We start from the raw sequence: 22,329 nt of genomic DNA on the forward strand, positions 1-22,329 counted from the left end.
ATAATCGCCGGTGTGTAATGACCTTTACTCTAAATCCTGAATTCCTCTTCAATTAACCCCTTGAACACTATATATTTTGTTGAGGTCTCCCAAGGGTCTATACTTGGTTCACTCCCTTTTCTCTGTACACCAAATCTCTTCACTGAAAATAGCCAATCTACAAGCTCACAACGTGTCAGGTTGCGAACTTGCGACGCGTTGTGAGCTTGTGGTTAAATAATACTCCAACAGACAACAATAGGAAGCATCTCTCCGCTGCACGCCCACTCATGAAACCCTGTGCATTGTGACGAGGCTATCTCGTCTCCTCGCCATGACCGGGGTCCATAACTGTAACGAAAAGAAGGAGAAGAATAGGAGGCGGGCTGTGTTTTTCCCCCCCCTTCCAACTACCTACTTCAGTGCCTGATGGATTCGGGGCTGAATAGCCACCGTGGGATCGGGCTTGGACAAGACACGCCGCCTGAGCCTTTTCTCCAGCTGCCAGCCTGTGTGCTGTGCTGTCGGCTAGTGAGCGGCGAGCAGATGAGAATGGCTCTTTTATGTCTGTTTTCCTTCTCGGGAGAGCCAGGTTATGGATGTGGCAAGTATGACTGTTTGAGTGTGTGTGTGTGTGTGTGTGTGTGTGTGTGTGTGTGTGTGTGTGTGTGTGTGTGTGTGTGTGTGTGTGTGTGTGTGTGTGTGTGTGTGTGTGTGTGTGTGTGTGTGTGTGTGTGTGCGCAGACTGCGCAAGTGCAAAACTGCCTGTGGAGTGTGTGTGCGCATGAGTCTAATTGTGTGTGTGTGTGTGTGTGTGTGTGTGTGTGTGTGTGTTCCATCACCGAGGGGCATTTGTCTGGTAGACAGCGGGAGGCATAAGCTAGTGGGCTCAGTTGAATCCAGTGGTCAAGCATGCACACACACTTACACACACATTACTCAAGCGACACTGGCCAACAGAGCATGCGATGCCTGGCTTGCCATTATTCCTGTCCCCTTTCAGCAGGCATTCTGAGGCTTTGTCTTTCAAGGTGAGCCAGCTCGCGCCAGAGAGAGAGAGAGAGAGAAAGAGAGAGAGAGAGAGAGAGAGAGCGAGAGAGAGACACACAGACAGACAGACAGACACAGAGGTGTGAAGAACAAACAGATTGAACAGTGCATTGTTTTCTCACATTCTCTCTCGGCACCTGTTCTGTGCTATAAAGTAGGAGCCAGACCGATATATATCCTGCTAGGCCGATCTATCGGCCATTATTTTACTTTGTTACGGTATCTGCAATTATTGAAGTTTTCCAAATTGAACGGACAAAGTATCAGTCAAAACATCGGTCATCGGTGGTCTAAGGACTCGAAAATCAGGATCGGCATTGCACCCAAGGACCTGGCATGGGTCGGGGCTCTGAAGTAGAACCGTTCTCCCCAGCCTCCTTTCATCAGGTGCAGTTGCCGTCTGTTGAGGAGGTTAGTTAGTCACATCTGTTGCCAACTATAGCTGCTGGCTACATTGCCATACGATGGAGCCGCTGGCACAAACCTGGACTGTCGTCTCTCTGCCTGGCGGATTAGTTTACCGAGAAGCACACAGGGGGGGGGGTGGGGGGGGGGGGTTGTCCTCGCGTCTGTGGTCTTTTGTGTCTGGGGGTGTACATGTGGGTGTGTGCACACGTTTCGGCATTATTGTTTGTAGCCAGTGAGGTGTGTGTGTGTGTGTGTGTGTGTGTGTGTGTGTGTGTGTGTGTGTGTGGACCTCCTACCTCCTGTCTTTGTTGCCGCAGGTCAGCAGGTGAGGTGGGTCGTCTCTCAGGTTGAGGCAGGTGAAGTCTCCCGGTGAGTTGCCCACACATGCCACAGACAGTCCTGTCTCAAGGCTGTAGACCTGGATCTGACACACACACACACACACACACACACACACACAGGATACATTAAGTTATACATGCACACAGATAGGCGAGAGAGCATGTAGATACTCCACACAGACACACGCACACACACACACACACTCTCTTCTCTCTCTCTCCCACTGTTGAATCCAGCATGGTAGAACTACTGAATAATTCATGCTATTACAAATTTCCCTAGATGCCCATTAGAAGTGTGTATGTGTCTGTGTGCACACTATGTTAAAAGCCCTTGGAGAATCCCTAACATGTTATCTGTCTGGGTTGCTAGACTGATCACATCATTTTCTTTCCCTTCCTCTCAAATCCCGCCGTCCCCTTAATCTCCTCTGGCAGCCACTAACATCCTTTGTACGGAGTTAGTGCTCTGAAAGCCTCGGGCCAGAAGCTCTGATCAACAAGTTATGTGGATAGCCCACCTCTCATTCTATAGATCAGTGCATCAGTGTAGGGGCGCAAAAGAGGATCAAACTAAAACTAAGATTGTAGATTTAAATAAAAGAAGATATAAAAAACAGTTTTGTTTATTCAGGGCATACATTAAATAATGACGTACTTACATTTTATGTGAAACACCCACATAGGACATAAGACAATAGCAATAATGTATTGACATGCACATGCTATACCATCACTGTAATTACAGGACAAATAAAGTTATTTTATTCATGTTTTAAATTTTTTTAATAGAAGTAGCAAAAATTGCGGAAATAGTCGATCTACAACCTCAGCTATTAGATGGGCTGTTTCCACTATTTTTGCACGACACACCATTAATCACCGTGGTTAATCAGACTAATCTGTTTAGTCGATAATAAAAATATGTATTTGAAATGTTTCACATGATTCGTTATAATAAAAATAATAATAAAAACATGCTTCTTGATTATTCGATTCATCTTAAAAAACTAAATGGATGCCATGTCCCCAGACAGAAATTGGCGATTACATTCATTGCCTTTGGTCCTGTGTGAAGCTCCTGAGCTATTGGTCTGGTATTGCAGATTAACTTTCTGTTATCTCTGGTGTTCCTATTGAGTAAAATCCCATGTGCCTTTTGCTTGGTGCCTTTGCTTGAGTCGGACAGGCATATTGTACATATCAAACACAAAAGGTTGTTTAATTTATTGACGCTTGCTGCCAGGAAGAATATTCTTTTGTTTTGGATCAAGGACATAGCTCCAACAAAAAGGTCATGGCATGACATTTATAATGGAGTGTATCCATGGTGAATATACATTACATGCTTGTTGCATTCCAAGTTGGACACTTTCTATAAAATCTGGGATCCATATTTGGACTGTATTGGACCTACATTGTCTTCCACTATAATAAGGGATTTCCTTAGTCTAGCCTGTCTGTATACCAGCTTTTTAATGTTCCAATGTTTTGGTGCTCTTGATAACTGGTCTGTTTACAAACATACCTGTATACAACATTTTCTTTTATACATCACATGTTTTTTCTTTCTTCTAAAAGCTACCGATGGTCAAGAGGGATTTTCTTACTCTTCTTTCCTTCTTACTCTTTATTTTCATGTTCAGGCATGCAAACAGCCCCGAGGTGAAAAAGGTGACAACCTGTTGTTGTTTTTTTCGGGTCAGGTGTCACACAATTACCCTATTTGGATTAAAACGGCTATTGTAGCTGAAAAGTTTGCATGTCTGCATGTTTTTGTACATTCTGCTCTTTCAATTTGTCATGTTGTGTCTGAGCTGTCTTCTTGTTTAGTTTTTGTGATTGTGTCTTGTATGTTTATTGAAATTTGATAAACATAATTCGCAACAACAACAAAAACTTCCACTAAAACTATACTTGCAGCCCTAAATGGTGCCCCACTGGTGCCTAAGTGGCACCAGTGGGCTGGCAAATATCCTTTTAAATGTAAAAAAAATTTAGAGCCTTGTAGTGCCTTCAGAACAGAGAACATCAACTCTGATTAACAGCCATCGACAACTGCGAGTGCTGTCAGTGTATCAAGTGTCCACGAGCAAGACTCTGAATGAATCCCGTCGTAAGCCGGAAGGAAAAGTGTATCAATTAAATGTCGTAGAAGCTCAAACTACTTATCAAACTACATCAATATTCTAATATAGATAAACTGGACAAAAAGACAGATGCAGATAAGGTTAACCGCAGCGATACAGTGTCATTTAATTACACTCACGGCCACATTTGAGCACTGGAGATGAGGGGAACAAAGAGAAGTGGAATCGATCAGAGCACTTCAATTACAGAGGGAGATGCACATCGTTGCCTCCGGCTCGATGGCAACCGCTAACTTTCTTTAAACAAGTTGCCATGATGTAATCTGGCGCTGGCATAATTGGTCAATTAGTAGCTGCTGCTTCCATGTCCAAATAACGCAGAGCAAACAAGACGACCGCCAGGCAAGATGGTCTTTGCATAATTAAAAGGATAACGAAAATGAAGCGACGGAGGGAGAAGGATAGGAAAAGGTAGCAGTGAAAGATAGAGAGAGAGAGAAAGAGAGAGAGAGAGAGAGAGAGGAGACAGAGGCATGATGTAAGGGTTGAGAAGGTGCCAGCCCTGTTTGAGCCAAGAGGAACAGCCTTAATTGTTCCTGAACCCCTGGGACCAAAACCACAAACTGGACTTTGAAATGACAGCTTGATAGGATTTGGTGTGTGTGTGTGTGTGTGTGTGTGTGTGTGTGTGTGTGTGTGTGTGTGTGTGTGTGTGTGTGTGTGTGTGTGTGTGTGTGTGTGTGTGTGTGTGTGTGTGTGTGTGTGTGTGTGTGTGTGTGTGTGTGTGTGTGTGTGGTGAAAGGGGGGTAGAGAAATTAGGCTGTGCCTGCTGTTCTCAATGAATCATTACATTTTTGGGAAGGTTTTTTACATAATTGAAGAGCTCGAACCGACCATTACGTTGAAGAAATGGTCACCGGGGAGGCAGGGCGGCCATTTTGCGCTAATGTTGTTGGGGACATTTTAGATGTGCATCAGCATGTTTTGGGAGAAAAATAATAATGAGTTTGGCCGTTGAGGAGTCGTTAGGTTAATGCACTCACTGGAACCCTGGCAAGGTCCTCGTATAAAGCTAACTTAATGGAGGTTTCGTCCGACCATGTTAACTTTAACAACGTATGTGTTGTTTATTTGGACAGATTGGGCGTGGCCCAATTATTATTGTTGTGCTCACAAGGGCACACTTCATGGTTTTGTTTCTTATCTCATTGTGCCTCGCCAATTCTTGTTGTCTGCCAGACAAGTACGTTCTAGAGGTAGTCAAATATATCAGACTGACCAATATCAAGCTGAAATACCATATCGGTATCAGCAGCTATTGGACGCCGATAAGACCATTTTCTTTCTTTCTTTTTTCACAGATTATTTTCAAAATTGTGAAGTTTTGTTTGCTTTTAAACAGACAATTATGCACACTGTTGATAAACATGTTAATTATCCAGTGTAATTCAACATTTGTTATGCATAACGTTTGTATGAAATGTAAATTAGGGTCAACAATAAACATGCCTGTCTAGAAGTTAATTATGGATGTCGAAGTCTTTCTTTCTGCTGTCCTAAATATCGGAATCGGTATCAGTATTGAAAAATCCATGTCTAACGATATCTAATGTAAGACAACAGTAACATCTGACCTCTAGTGCAGTGTGTATCTATTTTTGCCAAAAATCGATTGAAAAAAATATATTTTCAGAAAAGCTAAATCAAAAGCATTGTGAAAATAGCAATGTGCCATGTTGTGAGCTTGTAGATTCGCTAGTTTCATTGCTTTTGAAATAGGGCTTAATTGGATAATTCATAAGGTATTTTTGAACGTTTGAGACCCGGGGAGAGACCAAATTTCACTTTTGGGTCTCAAACTTAAACAGTCCGAGGCGCCCGCTGGCCTAGTGGTCCAGGCGCATACCACATAGGCTCTGATGCCTGATGGCGTGTCGCGGGTTCGCCTCCCGTTCCCGATGACCTTTGCTGCATATCACTCCCTGTCTCTCTCTCCCTGTTTCCTGTCATTCTTCACAATACTATCAATAAAGGCAGAAAAGCCAAAACAAAACTTTAAAAAAAAAAACAAACTTAAACAGTCTGTGATCCCATGATCTAGTGCAGTGGTTCTCAACCTTTTTTGGCTCAGGACATCCCTGTAAATAACTTTTTCATCCACGGCACCCCTGAATTACATTGTTACTTCACAGCACCTTACATTTTATGTCATATTACGGTGCGCAAATGTGTAAATCTTTCCCACCAAGATATGCCATGAGGACAACTTGAGGAAGTTCCATTAGAACTGATTGAAAAGAACTTTGTACTTGACATTTAAACTGATATGAAATAATTTTATAAGGGATATTGGTAAATTCCAAATATTATCAAACTTCACACTTTTCCATACTTGCTCATTAAAGATAATTGAGCAAATGCTGAGGCAGAAACGCAGCCCACTGTGGCGATACAGGGAATGAGCAGGCTTCACAAAAAAAAAGTACGAGAGCCACAAAGCGATGTAGCCTTCATGTTTTATATTTGTATTTAATGATGACATTTTCTTTCCCATGCTATTTTCATGGACTAAAAACATTTTGCCACTGCATTTTGCCACTGCCACATTTTGCCTCAAGGCTATACGCCATAAATTGTGATTGAGGGGCTGTTGAAATAATCTGGTTAAATAAAGATGCGGTAGATAAATATAAATGTGAAATCTGGAAGATGGCTTCTCACAGTGTCATCCACTGAGACAGCTGGAAGGAGTGATCAGGTATGTGCACCATTTTGACTTCCTCCAAAAAGCGTCACCATTTTCAAGCTGGGGACTTTTTTTTTGTACAAAAATAACAACAATAGTCTATCTACAAGCTCACAACACCTCACAATGTGACACATTGACTTCTACACAGTGATGTGTGCTGTACTGGACTGGTTCAATGCATGGAGTCCATGGACTGACTTCCACACAATGATGCCAAATGCTGAGTGGCCAGAAAAGACCTAGGAGACTATAGCTGGTCCCAGGTCCCCTGGCAAGAAAGGAATGTCTGGTAATGAGATCTGGAGGCTGGAGGGGCTCTATACGCATGCGCACGCGCGCGTGCACACACATGTGTGCACGCGCACACACAAACATGTGCACGCACACATACGCACACACACCAACAGACGACAGACACCAGTATGCATATTATATGAGCACACAGGCACCTGCGTCTGCCCACAGTCACAGACACACACACACACACACACACACACACAAATGTGGACAGTGGTACAAGACACACGCACGTGTGGACACAAATACTGACAAAAGGCATAGACACACATGCCAGACAGACAGATATCGATAGACTATTACCCTGGACATCAAACAGACAAGAAGAGGGAACAATAATGTGCACAATAACATGGATAGAAAATAATCAGATATCGGTATCAGCATATCGGTGCATCCCTTGCCCAATAGAAACGCACACGCACACGCACACAGCAATCACAGAAACAAAGAAAGGTGTGGTAGGCATGAAGACAAAGGTCCTTGTAACCGAATCGAGTGATTAGTGTGAGAGAATTAAAAAAAAAAATCACAGCATGGCTTTTGTAGCAGGCAGAGCCATCTAGAAGAGGGTCTGTCTGTGAGCCTGTCTGTCTGGGGCTAATCTCTCTAACTGCTGGACCAATCAGTGCCACATGTCTTGTGCATGTTGCCAGTAGGCCAGGGAATTACCTCCATGCATCTTCTTCATCCACATACTGTATTTTTTGTGAGGTTTGGATATTTGTAGAACAAATCCTGCGCTGTGATTGGCCAAAAATGTACCCCGCCTAACCCTGCACCGTGATTGGCCAATCACAGTCTATTCAGGACTGTGATTGGCCAGTGTCACATGACACATGTGCATAGCCCTATATAAGAAACCATAACTTTAAAAAAACAATAAATTAGGTTTTTTTAAGTTATGGTTTCTTCCATCATAAAGAGTGTTTCAATAAATGTATTTATTTTTTGTACATGATTGGATGACTCCATTCAGTATTGTGATTAGCTAGCAAGACACCGTCCACTTCACACAGGGTGTGATTTTTATATTTTTTGAACTATTTTGATTTAATTGTACAACAGAAGTCAACTGCAGTCGGAAGCACTCGGATCAGGTTGAAACCGTGCCCAAATATGGGCATGTGTCATAGAGGGGTGACGTCATAGAGTGGCCACATGAAGTCCGAGATCCACATGGAAGCCACACCGTTATTAGACCCGTTATTGGATCTTTGAGGGATTTGATTGATTCCCTGCACCACGAAAGAGATGAAGCAAGGGGTGTGCTGCTTTCTACTCATCAAGGCGTGAAGAAAAAGCCACAGGTAGAAAAGCAAATCAGGATGTGAAAAAGCAGTCATTACATTAACCACATGAACCCTGACATCCCTATTTTGGGCATGTCATGAGGTAAACATTTGGCAAAAATAGGCGAACATTTGGTGAAAATGTCACCTGAGCTGTGACGCATTGTGACTTTGTAGATCGACTATTTTCGGCGTAGAGATTTGCAGAGGGAGAAAATGAGGGGCCAAGGATAGACTCCTGGGGGGGCCCTGGTCAATTAAGTATATAGGATTTAAGTGGTTAACAAAACTCAACCTTCAAGTCAGATGTAAGGGACCATCAACTGAATAAGAAACAACTCATTCAGTTCATGCACAGTTCACCAGAGTCCAAAGGCAGCAGATAATAGTGATGATTCACTGAGGGTGTGTGTGTGTGTGTGTGTGTGTGTGTGTGTGTGTGTGTGTGTGTGTGTGTGTGTGTGTGTGTGTGTGTGTGTGTGTGTGTGTGTGTGTGTGTGTGTGTGTGTGTGTGTGTGTGTGTGTGTGTGTGTGTGTGTGAAAAGATCCTCGGATGCCACCTCTGTGCATTTTTGACAGCTTTTAATGAGGCATATGTTTTCCTATTAAACGCTGCCGAAAAGACAATTTGGCATCGCTCGATTCTGTTGGCAAACCGTGGTTCCGCTCTGCGGCATGAGATCGCAGTCAGGAGAGCAACAGACTGGTTAAGGCTGATTAGACGTCTTCAATATTTTAATTAGCTAAGACAGTCGGCTCAACATGAATTGGCATAATTTTAGGCACGAAGTTGGCACAAGTTTGCCATGCAAACCAGAAAGTTCAGACGGTGGCTTGCGGGTTTGGCGTGTGAGTGAGGCTAGATAGATAAGATACCTTTATTGATCCCGCGGGGGAAACTCAGGCGCCAGAGACAGCACAGCAGTAAAAGTTACAGATACAGGGCAAAGTACAATTTGTACAGAAAAAGAACAACATCACGATAAAGACACCCTCAAACAAATATGAATGAAGTATACACATGTATACACCCTATACAGTACAATCAATAATCAATAAATATGACTTACTCAGATGCTGAATAATTCAACATGAGAAAGGACAAAGGGACAGGTAGGTGTGAAAGGACAAAGGGACAGGTAGGTGTGAAAGGACGAAGGGACAGTCAGGTGTCATGCATGATCTATCAGGAAGGACAGTGTGGCTTTTTGTCCTCTGGTGAAGACAGTGGAACCACAATTGTTTTCCTTTGTTTAATCATTTCATATGCTCTTTTCTGTGTTTAATTTATGTGTAAGCCATTCAAATCACCTTCGTGTTGTACCAAGGTGCCGACCTCAGTGATACAACTCGAGATACATATTATTGCCCGGGCATTTGTCATTGCCTGTTGTTGGTTACACATGCCCCTCCCCCTACACGCACACACACACACACACACACACACACACACACACACACACACACACACACACACACACACACACACACACACACACACACACACACACACACACACACACACACACACACACACACACACACACACACACACACACACACACACACACACACACACACACACACACACACACACACACACACACACAGAGTAAGTAAAGGCTGGTATGCGATAAGACAATAGTCTACAAGAAAACTAGAACAAATTTCAGAATGAGGTTAAATGGTTAATGATTAATTTGGCATGAAAATGTTATACTCGTAAATTAATTTACCAGATAGTAGCTTTATCTGATACAAGATTTTTTTCACCTCCACATAATCGTAGTGAGAGAATACATCCATCTTCCTAAGTGCTACGCTCCCCTCAGTCCACTATGTGGTGCTTTAGTGCTGCTACGGCAGTCCAGTCCAGATTTAATGCCGTGTGTGAGCCATGCTGTGCTAACAAGGGATGATGTCACATAAGGAGCGCTGCCAAAGACCTATCCCTCACAGAAACACAGCAAGATCCAGAGTGTTCATTTGACCCCCACGGGTTCATTTTTTAAACTCTCCGAGACAGATTTAGCCGCGTAGGCGACAACAGCAGGAGAGGGTTCGCTTCAGGACCCCACTCCTAAACCACTTGGGCAATAACTGAGGGTGCCCGCTGCTCTCCCCCCCCCCAAAAAAAAACAAAACAATAATCTTTGGACGCAACTGAAGGTTCAAGTAGCCTTTTGTGACATTGTTTTTCCTTTTCGGCATGTCACAAAAGCACCTCTCTTTGACGAAGCATGCAACCTTGATCTGAAGAGCATGACGGCATTGAAATAATGGAATAGCAGCTCGCCCCAAATCCTGACTGATTAGTTTGTCTTCTGGGTATTCGTACTTTCCAAATAAAGGCACGAGTCCCAGTTAAGGTACACACGGTCCTTAGAAACATTACAACAACATTATTAGAAGCAAGCAGAAGCAGCTCTGGGAATTAAGAGTGGAGATCAAAAGAACACTAAGTGCTGTAGTAAATAGGAGACAGGGCCCAGGAGGACGTGCACTATTTAAGCTACTTCTACTCCAGACCTGCTGTATCCCCTACAGGTGTCCTATGTTTATTTCTAGGGGGCATAAGACAAAGGAGAGTTACTCCACTGAGAGTTACAGTGAAGTTAACCACATGAACCACAGCGGGGCCTATTCTGGGCATGTCACAATAGGCGAAAATAGCTGATCTACAATCTTCTACTTATCATGCGTCGAAATGCGGCGCGTGGTGAGCTTGTAGATCGGCTAAGAGATTTGGTGAAGAGGGAAAAAAGGAGATTTTACTGTCTGTATTAGGGCTGGAACTATCGATTGTTTCCTTAGCGATTATTCTATCGATTGCTTTTTCGATTTATCAAATAATTGAGTGTTTTTTTTATATATTGTTCTTATTTTTAAGAAATTCGAATAGATTTTTTATAATCAACTAAATTGATTAGTCAGAATAACCACTTATTTTATATTTCGTACAACACTGTTGTGCAAAAATAGCGATCTACAAGGGGCGCCAGTTATCTGTTGCAGACCTATTGGACTTCCATACTACTGCATTTTAAAAAATGGAGGATTTTTTTTTTAAGAAATTCCAATTTCTCCCAATTTTTATTTATTTTATAATCGATCAAATGTATGAGTTTGATTAACTGTTGCACTCCTAGATATTAGTTGATATATTATTGCTGCAAAAGAAGCAACAGAACATGAATTACTGGTTGCCAGCGTTCAAGGCTGACTGGCCTATAACTTGTACCTTCCAAATGGTGATGATTTGGCTTCCCTGCCATGTCAAGTCCCTGGCAAACCGAAGAGGCGGTTGATACGGTTCCACCAATTCCATTAGCAGAGATATACAACGTAGGCTAATTTGTGGTACACAATTGGTAAGATAATGGCGGACAAAATATCTGAATGTGAGTGCCATAATATTCCAATAATGTTTCCTATACAACAAAACCTTTTCATCAGTCCTTTATGTGTGAAAATCTCTCAGATTGGACTGACATTACGAGTAGTACCCGAGACAACAATACTGCACCTCAATTCCATTATGAGGGAACACGGAACAGACAGTTTGTATTTTCAGGAAAACTGTACAAGGCAGTGTTGCCAGATTTTGCGAGAGAAATAAGCAACCACGTCTATGAAAACAAGCCCAATAGAAGTGACTATAGGCCAAAGGAGCACTTTAAACAGTATATGCATCGGCTATTTGAAAATAGACTACAAGCTCACAACGCACCGCGATGCGACACGTTGCAACACTGTTTTCAATCAAATCTGGAAAAAAAGCTAAACATTTTTGAATATCTTTCTAAACATTGTAAAAACACAAATCTGGCATGTGGGTCTCTGCCATATTTTTGGTTGGGGGGGGCGGGGGGGTCTGTTGGGGGTCCTTGACATGAAAATGTTTGAGAACCACTGGTTTAAACAACATTAGGAAACAAGCCCAAATAAGCAACTACATTTTACAAACAAGCCCAAAAACTACCGATAATTTACACGCAACTTTATAGAAAAACAAGTCGCTTACAATAAGCAGACATGGCGACGCTGGTACAACGTCCCGGAGCCTACCTTGTTGCCTCCATCATGCATGGCCCAGCCACTGCTCTTCAAGCCCAGTGCGGCGCGGGAGCTGGAGGCGTCCAGGCAGGTGACCGGGTGGCCGTACACCGAGTGCAGCGTCCGCGGCTCGTCCTCTGCCGGGCGCAGCAGGTAAACGCCGTCCCCGGCTGCCAGGGCTGCCAGTGGGCTCTGCCGTCCCCGGCCCGGCACCAGCACAATGCTTTCAACCTGCCACACATTATGGATGATATGGACACACACTTTAATGTGACCAAATACCAGGTCAGTGAAGTTCACTTCAGAAGAAATAATACATAAATAGATTAACCCATTAAGACCTGGAACTGTGTCATTTTTTGATTTGAGCTAAAAAGCATTATTTTACACTTTGGCTATTCAAAAATAGCAGATATACAAGCTCATAGCGCGGCACCGAGTGCCGCGCTACGAGCTTGTAGATCTGCTATTTTTAAAAAATCATGAAAATGTGTGCAAATCTTTGAATATATATATTTTTAAAGCGAACATTTTTAACTAAAATCTTTGCTTCTGGGGGTCCCTGGAACATAATATTTTGATGGTAGTCCGTGGCCAAATACGTATAATTTTGGGGGTCCTTGACATGAAAAAGATTGAGCACCACTGACATAGAAACATACGTTTTTCAGAAAACTGTTGAGATTTAGGAGACGGCTTCAGGTCTCAATGGGTTAAAAAGATTACGTCCATCTGTCTGGAGCTAATCTTGCAAACCAATGGACCGATTCAGTGCCAAATTTCTTGTTTTGTTCACATAATGTATGTTATATACTATTTGCCCTATTCTCCAAAATAGGGCACGGATAACGTCATCAGCTATCCTCTTTATACGAGTATTAATGCCACCATTCACTTACTTGAATCAGACTGAAACCATATCCAAATATCGAGTCATACGTCAATGTCGTCATAGATAAGTTATAGACGACTGGCGCCATAGACTGGCCACATGAAGTCCGAGATCCACATGAAGCCACGCTGTTATTAGACCCCGTCTTGTTTTTTTTAATCAGGAGAGATATGAGAAAGGGGGGGCGGCAGAGGCTCAGGAGGTAGAGCCGCTTGGGAAGCGGAAGGTTCCCAGTTCGATCCCGGGCTCTCCCAGAGTAAGTGTCAAAGTGTCCTTGAGCAGGACACTGAACCCCTAAATGCTCCCGATGAGCAGGTTGGTGCCTTGCATGGTTTCCTCCGCCCGTCGGTGTATGAATGTAAATGTATCAAATGTGTGAATGTAATGCACATTGTAAAGCGCTTTGGATAAAAGGCGCTATATAAATGCACCATTTACCATTTACCAAATGAACTATCATTTCTACAAGTCTCTTTGACCATAGCAGGAGACGTAGTGTACTCGGATACAGGCTACACTTACAGCCTTGGGTAAACGGGCCTGGCAGAGGGTCCTCCAGTATCCATGATCATCGGGGCAGTCCAACCGAACATCTGGCCCGTCGGCGGAGACCAGAGAGGGACTGTCTGGGCTGAGGGCCAGAGCCTGGATCCTTCCTGGGCTTTGGTAGTGGTGGATGGGCTGCCCACCAGTCTCTATGCTCCACAGGTCCACACAGCCTACACCCACACAGCAACAAAAAAATTATAGCTATTTTAGAAATATGGGGTTCATTCCTACTTTTGCTTTGAATGAATTGACCACTTAAGACCTACAGTATATACTATGCATCGTGATGCGATACATTGTGAGCCTGTAGGTTTGCCATTTTCCCTATTTATGAACACTAGTCCATACCCGTGGGGGGATATGCGCACATGATCTGGCAACCCGGGAGCCAGCGAACACAAAAACGCTAATAAACAGCTGACATTTGGGGAAAGCGGAAAAACAGGCTTCGTTGTTCCGTGCACATGGTAATGGTGAATGGCTGTGTGCAAATTCAGATCAATTGCTCCAGCCACTGAGGAGAACCGGGCAGAAGAGATTTGGGCTCACCACCCTCACACCACACTCACAGAGGTTTGTAGAATTATAGGAGGATTGTTGCTTATAATGAAATGCCCAAAATATGGATGCCAGTTAACCGAGCCCTAAATAGCATCTAGTGAGTTAGTGGACATTTGATTGATTGGTTGAAAACTTTTATTAACACTTTGCAAAAAGTACAGAGGTGAAGTTATACAAATAATGCTAGAATATGCTTAGAATATGTTAACATATTGTAAGCTAAACAATAGTCATAGCGCTGATTATACATTGTTGCTCATGAAATTCCAATGTGAAATATGCATAAATGCAACTCCTCGACCAATATACTGTACAGTAGATATGATTAAATTGTATGACATACAATTGTGGTCATAGTGCCAAGATCCTGGCAAGAAGGGCACAAGTAAAGTAACTCAATGATTTTACAGATGGTTTAAACCTTTTTGTTGTTGTTGTCAGTCAATATTCATTAATATTAAATCTTAATCAACAAGTCCTGCTATTCTTGAGCACTCACCATCTTCATAAGCCGCTGCGGCCACTGTGCTGTTGACCTGTACATGGCTGACATACGGCCGGGGCTCGCTGCTCCCCGACAGGCTGTTGGTCTTCAGGTAGGTGGCTCCTGAGTCCCAGTGGAGGGTGTCCCACAGCCTCACGTCTCCTGATGTGTATCTGAAACGCATGCACACATTCTTTCATGTTACACACTCTTCAATGTAGCCATTAACCACTTAAGCCCCAATCTGTAAATACCCCTGTCGGCAGGGACCACCTCTCTGCCTCTTCCCCCAGATTGTAGGATCGGCTACTTTCATGGTCGTCGGCTACATTTGCTCAGCTTGTAGATAGTCTACAAATGGCAAGAAAGTACCTTGTGAACCAAATTATTATTTTACCATTTCTGCTTCTACAGTAGTTTATTTTTTTTTATTTTATCCAGCGTTTCGTATAACATAAGCTGGATGTCTGTACTTCTCGACTTGTACATGACTCAACGCTGTCCTCGACACGTTCCTCTTGAGAGCTACACACACTCCCCCACTTTCACCAAGGCCCTAACAAGGCCCTAACAATGTCACAAGTGGCAACTCCCTTCCTACAAACTCCCTTTACAACTTCCTCCATCACACTCGACATCTTTCCGTTCCCCCTTCCTTCTCTTCGCCCCAGTCATTGTGGTCCCAGTGGGGGACACGAGACTGTCGCTGCCAGCGTTGACACTTCCACACATCCGTGTCACAGCATGAGCGCATCTGTGTGTATGAGCATGTGTGTGTGTGTGTGTGTGTGTGTGTGTGTGTGTGTGTGTGTGTGTGTGTGTGTGTGTGTGTGTGTGTGTGTGTGTGTGTGTGTGTGTGTGTGTGTGTGTGTGTGTGTGTGTGTGTGTTTGACATCTCAGGGCTCGTCAGGAAGTTAACAATAGGAACAGACACCGTTAATTGGTGTATCGTGTCAGCGCCAATAATGAAAAGGATGCCGACACTGAAGCCAAGACTTCTGCTGTGTGCAACAGCTCTCTAACCAGATTATGAAGCGGAATGCAAGGCGCTCAGGTGGCGCAGTGGGTATAGTACCTGCCCACCACCGTGAAGTTTGGGGGGTTCAAATCCACCGAAGTGCATCCGGCTTTGTCGAGCGTCTGCACTAACACTTGGCCCGTGTTTGGGGGGAGGGAAGCCAGGCGGGGAGGAGGGTGATATTAGTCACTGCATGAGTGCACATACTCCTACGGGCTGGGGCGGCACCTGTCAGCAGGGAGTGTTGGGCGGGAGGAGTAGGACGAAGGGCTCTACGTCCTCCCGCTGGGGGCTCCTCACTGGCGGGTGAGCCAGTAGGATACAAAAGCAGTGACAACACACAGAAATGTGTGTGGGGAGGAATCAATTGGCATAATGAATAAATTGGGGAGAAAAAAGTAGTAGTAGTAAAAAATATATATATAATGAAGTGGAATGCATTGTGAGCTTGTAGATTGGCTATTTTTGGCAGGCGACAACGTCGCACAACTGAGTATAAATCAGGCTTAATGACACTTGAGATGAGACTTCACAGGACATGACTTAACCCATAAAGACCTGAGGCGATTCTTTAAAAAAATCTAAATCCTAACAGTTTTTAAAAAAAATATATAAAAAATATTTTTTCACGATTTTTCAAAAATAGCAGATCTACAAGCTCGTAGCGCGGCACTCGGTGCCGCGCTATGAGCTTGTATATCTGCTATTTTTGAATAGCCAAAGGCATCTAAAGTGACACAGAAGCGTTCCAGGTATCAATGGGTTAAGTCATATTACTAATATTGTGATCATCAACACTCCTGTTGCCTCGGATTAGCGTTGCATAATTTTGGAAATATTCAACTGTTGCTCGATGTACATACATGTACTAATTATCACCGTTGCATGCTCACAAGCTGTGAAATGGTGCATCAGTCCGTCCAGATTCCTTGGCGCTATTACAGCCTAGATCGGCTAACCTTAAATGATACGAACAGTGCTGTCTCTGATGAGTCTGGCCAGGGCCGTGGTGAATCTAATCAGACCACTCTCTCGAGACCATGCAGATCACTTTCTGAGCAGTCTATTGGGTTCCTGCTGGCCCTCACTATCCATCATTGTCTCGTCCTTGTTGCCGCGAGCTTAATTTGTTTTCTTTGCAATATGCTCTTCCCTCCCTAAACAGCTGCCATTGAAAAAGTGCACTCACTTTAGGTAGATGCTAGGTATGTTGTTTACTTATAGACCGATGCTAAGTGTGTTATACAGATAGATGCCAGGTTTGATGTCTAAATCGCTAAAATAGCCAATCTGCTAGCTCACAACACATCGCTATGCAACATGTTATGAGTTTGGACATCGACTAAAGAAACACTGGAATGTATAACGTAAGTAAATGTATTGAAGGGAAGGTTTGCAGCGGCGAAGCAGACCATGCATGTTTGTTTAGATTTAGATCACTTTTTTTAGAAAAGATTGAAGATCAGCAGCTAAAATGGCACATCGGCCCTCTGAAGGCCATTCCTGATGTACAGCGACATAAAGAGTCTTTCATTTTCACTTTAGCTGAATTCAGAGTTCGAAATGACGCTCTGTAAAATAAGAGGGCACACGTCCATGATACTGGTGATAACCTCAAAGGTAATCAAGGACATGGCATCGACGACATGATCCACACCTTCCTACACCCCTTCCCGAAGTTCCTGCACACTTAGATCAGCTAACACAGGAAGTCTGTTCCTCCCTTACCTATGAATCCCTGACCAACCCTCCAGGTGTCCTGGAGAAGAGTCTGAAAACTAACCTCTTTAGACTCTTCCTCTGCCCCAGCACTCCTCTCTCCTTGTATCAATTCATGTTACCTATTTTGTGACAGATGCTAGACATACTATGCTACAGATGTTTTTTAATTGTTCACAGTAATTATTTAGATAGACAATACATACTGTTTGCTTGACAACAAATGTGAAGAATGTTACTTCAATAGCATGTTGTTGAGAGATGCCAGAGATGATAGGTTTTATGTTTACCTGGTAAACACTCATTTTTTATGCACCACATTCAGTATCTGGAACAAACTCCCTGCAGGTCTGCTGCCACTCTAATTTTTATTTTAAAAACACGACAAAAGACCTTTCTGCAATTTACTCAGATCTTGCACTTTGTAAGTCACTTTGGAGAAGAGCATCGGCTAAATGCTTAAATTGTAATTGTAGTTACCTAATAAATAATACAACTGTATGTCAGTGTGAATGTCACGCAGGTGTTCGTCTGTAAAACACTTACCCAGCCAAGACTAAGTTGTCACAGGAGCTGACATCACACAGCACCTTTCCCAGCTCAAACTGAAGCTGGCTGATGGCTCCCACACGATTCTATGGAGAAAACGTGTGTAGAGTGATGATTTAGCCATATCATAGTTGAAAGATAAATTGAAAATATAAAAATGTTTCATTAATCGCTATACTGAATTGTTCACATTTTGATAAAATGCATCCATCATGTCGGAGAACTCTCTAATAACTAGCAACGCTGGGCCTTGGGGTATGAGCTCACCTTCCAGTTATAGCGCACAGTGTTATCCGAGTTCCTGCAGTCTCGCAGTGCGCTCTTCCAGCAGAGGAAGTCGGACACACTGGCCTCCCGATGGTAACCTTCCCTCTGGCAAATACGGAACCACAGGACCCCGTCCTCTGCAAGGACTTTCCATGCCTTGCTCACCTGGGACAAGATTGGATGGGATGACGTGGAAAGTAACTAAGTACATTTACTCAAGTGCTGTACTTAAGTACAATTTTGAGGTATTTTTACTTTGAGTATTTCCAATTTACAGTTCTTTTACTTCTACTACTCCTAATCTCAGAGGCAAATATTGTACTTTTACTCCACTACAATTACATGAAAACTTTTGTTATTGGTATTTTGTAGATTTTGATTATCATTACAAAACATACATTAACATATACAGCCCTATATATATATATATATATATATATATATATATATATATATATATATATATATAGATATATATAGATATATATATATATATATATATATATATATATATATATATATATATATATATATATATATATATATATATATATATATAACTAGTATATATATCGGCCATTTGAAAATAGCCGAGCAACAAGCTCACAATGCGTCGTGATGCCACACATTGTGATCTTTTGGATCTGCTATTTTCAAATGATTTTTTATACATTTTGAACTTGTGAAATGAGACATTCTGCACAATGACTACTTAAACTTTTGGTACTTTAAGTACAATTTGTAGCCAATACTTTTGTACTTAAACTCAAGTACATTTTGAATACAAGAGTTTTACTTAACAGAGTAAGTAACAAAGTATTATCTACATTGCAGAATTTATACTTTTACTTAAAGGGATACTTCACTTTCACATAAAATAAACATTTAAAAAATATATTAAAAATAAATGAAAAAAGTAATGGAAAAATCACGGCCCCCTCACGCATTAGAGTGTCCTACTAATGTGTGAGGGGGCCTTTATTTTGCCATAACTTCTTTCATTTTTTTTTTATATTTATTTTTTATGTTTATTTTATGTGAAAGTGAAGTATCCCTTTAAGTAAAACATGTGAGTACTTCTTCCATCACTGCCTGGGACAAGATTGGATGGGATGATGTGGAATGTGTCAAAAGGGGGAAAAAAAGCTTACCTGGGCACATCGCCCCAATTCAGCACCGTTGAGATGTTGGAATATCTTCGCGGCCAACTCATATGGCAGCTCAATATCAAAGAAGGGAATGTCATTGACCTCATTCTGAAACATTAAGGACATTGAGATTGAATGGGTTAATTTAATCCCTGAGATACCCTAACAAGTCTGTAACTATTGTCTCTGAGTGTACAAATGGAACCATTTTGTACACTCTCTCTCGAGAATTAAATTACCAGTGCTAATTTACAGCAGGGGTCTGGGACCCTTAGGGAGTCCTCAGAGTTACTACAAGGCGGCCACCAAATGGTTGTGTGATAGGAACATTTTTTTTACATTAACCACTTGAACCCTAGAATTCCTTTTCTGAGGGAAACATTAGCCGAAAATAGCAGATCTACAGGCTCACAGCGCCTCGCACTGAGAAGAATTGTGAGCTTGTAGATCGGCTATTTTCGGCTATGAGGTTTGATGTAGGGGGGAAAAGAGCAGATCAAATACAAGTTTTCTAAGTATTGAGGGTTTAAGTGGTTATAACTGTCTGACAATACACATCAAAATGAATCCAACATTAATGGTAGTGCTGCCAAACAAGTCTATGAAGCTATCTATGAAATCTATGAAAGGTTATACAATGCTATACAATATGTAGCACTTGGGGGGTCCCTACTTCATCTCTCTCTCGGCTAAGGGGTCCTTGGCCTCAAAAACGTTGAAGACCCCTGATTTACAGACAGTGTATCATACCAGGTCTTCAATGAGTTGATCCACCAGCTTCTCGCCTTTAATTGCCTTCTTCTGTGCCGGCTGCCTTTGCAGAGACACGCTGCAGGCATCTGTCATGTCCTGATACTGCCTCTTCCTCCTGGTCCTCTCCTGCTGGATCCTGTCCAGCAAGGGACTGGTCCTTCCATCCAGCAAGCTGCTGGCGATGGACACATACCGTGGCTGATCTTTGGATTCCCCTGCACCCTCATGGAGTTCTGCTCTAACAGCACGTTCTGAATCACAGTGGGCCGAGCTGCTCTCTTCTGGTTTAGCTGGTTCTGTGGTACAGTAGGAGTCTTCAAAATATCTATTCTCACCCAGAGAGCCCTTTCGAAGAGAAGGAACAGGTTCGGGCTCCTGTTTCTTGCTGTATAATTCCTGCTTCCAATCCTCCCTGAACGTCGCAAGTTCATGATCTGCCATCTTCGTCAAACATAACGTTCAAATAAAAACAATTACCGCAACTCCAGGCTCTAAGAAAATGGTAGGATCATGATAAATTAAAATAAAAAGCTAAATCTGGTGTAACTGTAAAGTATCATTCATAGTCGGACGTAAGGATACGTAACGAGCAGTTATTGTTATAACATATCGGGTGTAGACATAACGTAGCTCTCTAGACGTAAACATTCCTTCGCTATAAACAGTCCGAGAGGGAACACGTCACCGTACATGAGTTCCGCACATTTTAATTCCTCAGCGTTCATTATAGGCACGCTTGACGCACAGAGCGATTTTTGTGGTATTATTTTATTAATTAATAATGGAGTTATTCGCTATTACAAACATAATGCATTATATGTAGTTTGCATAGCGAATTGTTAAAACCTAACATGTTGTGTGCTGTCTATACAAAAAAAAAGATGGCTAATAAATGTCCCATTTCACCCTATTAAACACAAAAGGCTCACTAGACCAGACGAATAACAAAACGCTCGCCCCAAAACACAGTCGCCCCGGGGGCAAATCCGGCGACCTCAGAGCGGTCGTCCTGGTATTATTCCTAAACGTAACCTCAGTAAACTCTGCTTAAACGGAACCTCACCTTATTCCTAGACGTAAACTCAGTAAAACGGTGCCAAAACCTAACCTTATTTGTTATTTCTAACCTTATCCTCAGTAAAACAAATACAAGAACCGCGGGGGTCCACGAAAAAAATGGGGGCGAGCGTGTTTTGGGGCGAGTTTTCCGGTTACCGTCCAGACGATGCGTTTCAAGAGTTAACGATTGCCTCTCTCTCTCTCTCTCCCTCCCTCTCTCTCTCTCTCTCCCTCTCTCTCTCTCTTTTGGGAGCAGATGATGTAAACCCCCCCCCCCCCCACACACACACACACACACACACCATGTGACACTTTAATGAATAATACAGTGGAGAGGGAATGAGAGAGTGTGTGAGCGAAACACAAACACAGTTAAGATTTGATCCGGACAGCAAAGGACGACCATAAAGGAGCGACGACACAACACAACACAACTGTTGCTTTGTTTATATTGACTTTTAAACATGTGCTGGCTCCCCAACGAGCAGCCTCTGCTCCTGACAGGCGACACAAGGTGTGATCAGGGACCTTCGCCACCATCACCACCATGCTCTGCCGTCCTGCAGCTCCTCGCTGCACGTTTGAGGAGGATCGGGGACGAGTTGGATCAAAGCTGGACGCCTCGTGGTGACAGTGACAGTAGTGGCTACGACGGCGACAACAAGGGCCACTTCAGAAGCTTCCTATGCACGGCCATACACATCACTGTCATCATGCTGCTGGTCAGACGGCGACACCTGTAGGGCGCGATCCACAACAAACCCTGCAACAGGTGCATTGGTTTCACAGGTGCGTATTCTTTCTTCCGAGAAAATGATGTAAGCCACTTGTAAGACTTTTAAAAAAAAAAAACATATTCAGTGGTGATTTACAAAATGTAGACGATTTCTTTACTTTTGGGGGGTGTCAGCTAGAGCTAGGTCACTGGTTCCCAAACCTTTTAGATGATTGATTGATTCATTGATTGAATACTTTATTTAGCAAACAAAAAATATATATATTTTCACTACTTCTTAGACATTTTTTTTATTTATGTATGGAAATTATTATATTTATCTATTTTATTTA

General features: G+C 42.8%; 1 protein-coding gene across 1 annotated transcript in view; it reads right to left on the minus strand.

Moving 5' to 3' along the window:
- The window catches only part of fbxw8 (F-box and WD repeat domain containing 8), a 26,230-nt gene extending 5,428 nt beyond the window's left edge, over window positions 1-20,802 (minus strand). Inside the window, exons 1-8 of the mRNA XM_080432323.1 lie at window positions 20,200-20,802; window positions 19,453-19,557; window positions 18,302-18,466; window positions 18,032-18,120; window positions 14,764-14,921; window positions 13,677-13,873; window positions 12,275-12,493; window positions 1,734-1,861 (exon numbers count right to left, since the gene is read on the minus strand). Of these exons, the coding sequence (XP_080288449.1) occupies window positions 1,734-1,861; window positions 12,275-12,493; window positions 13,677-13,873; window positions 14,764-14,921; window positions 18,032-18,120; window positions 18,302-18,466; window positions 19,453-19,557; window positions 20,200-20,643 (1,505 nt within the window). The 5' untranslated portion in view covers window positions 20,644-20,802. The remainder of the gene's footprint in view (window positions 1-1,733; window positions 1,862-12,274; window positions 12,494-13,676; window positions 13,874-14,763; window positions 14,922-18,031; window positions 18,121-18,301; window positions 18,467-19,452; window positions 19,558-20,199) is intronic.
- Between the last annotated feature and the right edge of the window lie 1,527 nt (window positions 20,803-22,329).

The sequence above is a fragment of the Gymnoscopelus braueri genome (genome assembly GCF_963280865.1).
Source record: "Gymnoscopelus braueri genome assembly, chromosome: 7".
NCBI lineage: Eukaryota > Metazoa > Chordata > Actinopteri > Myctophiformes > Myctophidae > Gymnoscopelus > Gymnoscopelus braueri.